The 4,261-nt window shown below is 33.3% G+C and overlaps 1 protein-coding gene across 1 annotated transcript; it reads left to right on the forward strand.

The window, feature by feature from the left end:
* Window positions 1–1,985: 1,985 nt before the first annotated feature.
* On the forward strand, window positions 1,986–3,506 carry LOC120273276 (E3 ubiquitin-protein ligase XBAT33-like). The gene is made up of 5 exons (XM_039279907.1): window positions 1,986–2,162; window positions 2,670–2,741; window positions 2,833–3,002; window positions 3,095–3,245; window positions 3,318–3,506. Exons 1-5 carry the CDS (start codon window positions 1,986–1,988, stop codon window positions 3,504–3,506), a joined length of 759 nt encoding a protein of 252 aa, XP_039135841.1.
* Window positions 3,507–4,261: the final 755 nt, after the last annotated feature.

Here is a 4,261-nt window from a genome sequence, read left to right on the forward strand (position 1 = left end):
CTTTTTTTAATTTTATTTTTAATTTTGCTTTTAATTTTTTAAATTTATATGTTTTATTTTATTTTTTATTTTTGTTTTAATTTTCGGTTTTGATTTTCTGTTTTTAATTCTTTTTTAATTTTGTTTTTAATTTTTGCTTTTTAATTTTTTTAAATTTATATTTTTTTATTTTTTTGTTTTGATTTTTCGGTTTTGATTGTTTGTTTTTAATTCTTTTTAATTTTGTTTTTTTAATTTTTGCTTTTTAATTTTTTTAAATTTATATTTTTATTTTTATTTTTTTATTTCTATTTTTGATTTTTCGCTTTTGATTTTTCTATTTTTAATTCTTTTTTTAAATTTTTACTTTTTATTTCTTTACAATTTATATTTATAACTTTATAATTTAATTAAATTATAAAGTTATAATTTAATTTATATTTTTTTAATTAATAACAACATATCAAATTAAAGAAAATAATTTACGAATTACAAATTCATTAAATTAACGAAAATTACATAAGTGATAAGATAAAAACATAGAAAATAATCTTAAAACATATACTATTAGCTGATATATTAAAAAACTACAACACCCAAAAATAAAAGTTTGAAGTAGATGAGACTAATAATCCGTAGATGTATCGCCACTTTCACGATATCGCGAAGATGTCATTAAACATATTAGATCCGAAGGAGGTGGTTGTTGAAAATGCCATCTTTTAAATAATTCATTGGTTAAAAGTGGAAAAGATTTAAAGATAATTAAATTTGTGGATAGTATGAATATATAAATTGTGAAATAAAAAAGAATATTCATAGAATATTCTATTTTTAGAGTTAAAAAAATAGAGATGATGGTTGGAGAAAACTTTTCACATGTAGGTTTCGTATTTTTGAAAGATCTTGAGTCACTAAATATAGAGTTTTGAGGTTGGAGATGGCGCAGGTGTTCGATGAATGACTAACTATTTAGTTAAATATAAATTAAAAATTTATTATATTAAAAAATATAAATTAATTATTTTATTAATAATTTTTAATATTTTATTAAATAAAATTGTTTTATTAAAATATGAGCTAGGTTTAGAAAAATATGTTTTTCTATCGCCCATGTGATGGGCAGCCCATCCGTTGGTCCAACCCCCAACTTAAAAAATATAAAATCTGGGTTTAGAAAAATAGTCCAAAAATTAAGTTTCTGGGTGGGCTTGGGTTATACGGATTTAAGCATAGCCCAATCAGGCCAAATAAATAAATGTAAAACTTATTGGTGATTTAGGGTTTGATAATATATTTATATCTTTTTTGGGTTTTTTTTGTGTTACTTATATTTGTTTCATTATTTAATAAAATACGAGGATGGGAAAAAATGGTTTTATTTAATTATTTGTATTATTTTGTAAAATATATAAATTTAATTAATTTTTAGATTGGGCTAGGATGGGCTTTAGGCCAATAATTTTTGATAGAGCTCAGGTTTGAGTTAACATCGTATAGTCCAGATAAAACCCAGGCTAGCGCAATATGTATGTATGGGCTGCTACTTTGAGTCTAGCCCAACTCAAATCCGGCCCAGCACAACCCATGCCCAACCCTTAGTCTGGGCTCAAAAAGGACAATTTTGGTGTGCTTCTTGCTTAACCTCACAAGAAATGATATTTGTGATGAATGAATCGTCCGAAATAATGGGCCGAATGATGTGGATGCCTATGTGGCATCCACGTCATCCCACTCTCTTTTTCTCTCTCTCCTGAGAAAATAGATGTGTTTCTCCTCTTTCCTAAATCCTGTCTCCCTCTCCGAAGCACCCTTTTCCTCACCGTCCAGTCTCTCCTGACGCCACTGGCAACATCATCGTCGTCGCCGCCGCCGCAGCGAAGCCCTTCTCGCCTGACACCACCGGCACACCGTCGTCGTAGTTATATTCTAAGAAAAGAGCATTTCTCGGAAGGAGAGAAAGTTTTGAAGCACAGAGAGACAGAGATAGCTTAGGGAGAAGAGGGATGGAGAACTTGTTGGAGTGCTCGGCCTCCGGGGAGAGGCTGGTGTCGGCGGTGAGAGATGGGGACCTGATTGAGGCCCGGATGCTTCTCGAGTTCAACCCAAGCCTTGCCAAGTACTCCACTTTCGGTGGCCTTAATTCCCCTCTCCATTTCGCTACTGCGAAGGGCCATTCTGAGGTTTATCCTTTTTGATTTTTTTATCTTTTTTTGTGTTTATGTTTTTTTATTTTTGTTTCTCCTGGGTTTGATCCAGCTGGGTTTTTTGTTCTTGATGTCGTGTTTTTGTTACTCGATTTTTTTGAGTTCTTGGTTAGATTGTGACTGTTGCTTGAGAATGGGCGAATGTGAATTCCAGGGAACTATTGTGGCCGAGTTGGTTATCGGCAATGAAAAGTTTGGATTTTTTGATTAATCTATTTCATGATCTTTTAGTTCGTATTGTTTTCTTATGGTTTCGAATTCCAGATCGAATATAGGATTTCGAATTAATCTTTAAGTTCTAACTTTTGATTATTCTTTATTTTTTTATTGTTCATTGGATGATGGTCTGGGTGAAAGTTGGGATTTTTTTAGTTTGAATCTTTTGATTTGATGTTTGATTTTGGAACCTGGTGTATAATTATTCAAAATTATAGCTGAACCTTCTTTGTTTGGTCTTGTGTTTTCTATATTTATGAAAATTAGACTGCGTTGATGCAAGCTTGCCGATATGGGCATTGGGAGGTAGTTCAGACTCTACTGCTCTACAGAAGTAATGTGTGTATCAGATGATGAGTTTTTGTGTTTTATTTGTTTCTTTTCTTGATTGATTAGTATAAAAGCTTGGATGTTTGATTTTGGGTTTAAGGTAATGAGAGCAGATTATCTGAGTGGTAGAACAGCTCTGCACTTTGCTGTAGTGGAAGGGCACATTCGATGCATTTGGCTATTGGTTGCAGATTTCATTCCTAGTGCGCCATTTGACTCGGCTGCAGATGGCGACAAAGGTGTTGTCCAGAGAACCAACCCTGATTCCTCGTTAAGAAATAGATCTGACCAATCATAAGCGTGCCATTTTTTCTTCCTTCCTTTGCTGAAAGAATTCAGTAACTTAATGTTTCCTATTTTAGTGCGCTAGTAAGATTTATCAATAAGGTTGCTGATGGTGGCACTACGACCCTCCATATGGCTGCATTGAATGGGTACTTCGATTGTATGCAACTCCTACTTGATCTACATGCTGATGACTTAGTGGTGACCTTCCATTATGGCTCTAGCTTGGTGCATTATGCAGCATGTGGAGGAACTCTTAAATGCTGCTAGGCAATATAGCTTTCTTGGTGCATTCGTCAGCCGTTCTGCGGTGTGGGCGCTTTGGTGCATCACGCTGAAGGTGTTGTCGTTCATTCATGTGCACGCATGCAACATCTTGATGTGGACGTGTGCATGCTTATCGCTCTCATAAATATGTACTCCAAGTGTGGCTGTGTTGATCAAGCTGTTGAAGTCTTTTGTTCCATCGAATGGAGATGGAGACTATAGTGCTATTTGTAATGTGTATGCTTTCATCGATTTGAAGGATGTGCTTGTTCATGTAACGATTATTAGTAATTAGTGTGCACTTTGAGATTCATATAGAATCATCACGATACATGTATATCAACCTGCTTGGTGGAAGTTGAACATGTATGATCGAAGCCAAGTTTTTGTAGCCTCGCAAGATTGAAATTCGAGAATCTGTAATCTGTATGGAGACACCGAGAATGTACTTTTGGTGTAAAAATTGTTTTTAATCGATTTTTCACCATGTGAGACTTGTATGGGTTGTATGGGTAGTCAATTGGATTACGCAACCCGTTACTGGAATAATTACTTGAACACACAAATGTTGAGCAGAATGAATGGAAACTTTCCAATAAACCAATGATCCAATATGGATTTTACTTGAATAAATACTCGAAAGCGGAATAAATCGTTTGAAGACACAAATGCTTAGCGGAATAATCTGATTTTTCATGAAGCATGAACAATCAAATGCTGAACAGAATGGAAACTTTCTTGAAAAACTTGAATGACACAAACAACAAATCAAAAGCTTTCCTAAAAAACATGAATGACACAAACAACAACAACAACAACAACAACAACAAGCCCATTTACTACAACTACATAAACATACATTCTTCTCAAGCATCTTCAAGTAATCCATCTGCAAAATAAAAACATGCATTTGTTACATTTAAATTAATCTATGATTAATTAAAAGAAAAGCTATTAGTTAAAAGCAATAATGCATC

Source organism: Dioscorea cayenensis, chromosome 2 (assembly GCF_009730915.1).
Source record: "Dioscorea cayenensis subsp. rotundata cultivar TDr96_F1 chromosome 2, TDr96_F1_v2_PseudoChromosome.rev07_lg8_w22 25.fasta, whole genome shotgun sequence".
NCBI classification, from domain to species: domain Eukaryota; kingdom Viridiplantae; phylum Streptophyta; class Magnoliopsida; order Dioscoreales; family Dioscoreaceae; genus Dioscorea; species Dioscorea cayenensis.

Coding starts and splice junctions, on each gene's coding strand:
- LOC120273276 (XM_039279907.1), top strand. CDS start 1,986: ATGGAGAACTTGTTGGAGTGCTCGGCCTCCGGGGAGAGGCTGGTGTCG. Junction 2,163..2,669: donor CTGCGAAGGGCCATTCTGAG/GTTTATCCTTTT, acceptor TATGAAAATTAG/ACTGCGTTGATGCAAGCTTG. Junction 2,742..2,832: donor TACTGCTCTACAGAAGTAAT/GTGTGTATCAGA, acceptor TTTGGGTTTAAG/GTAATGAGAGCAGATTATCT.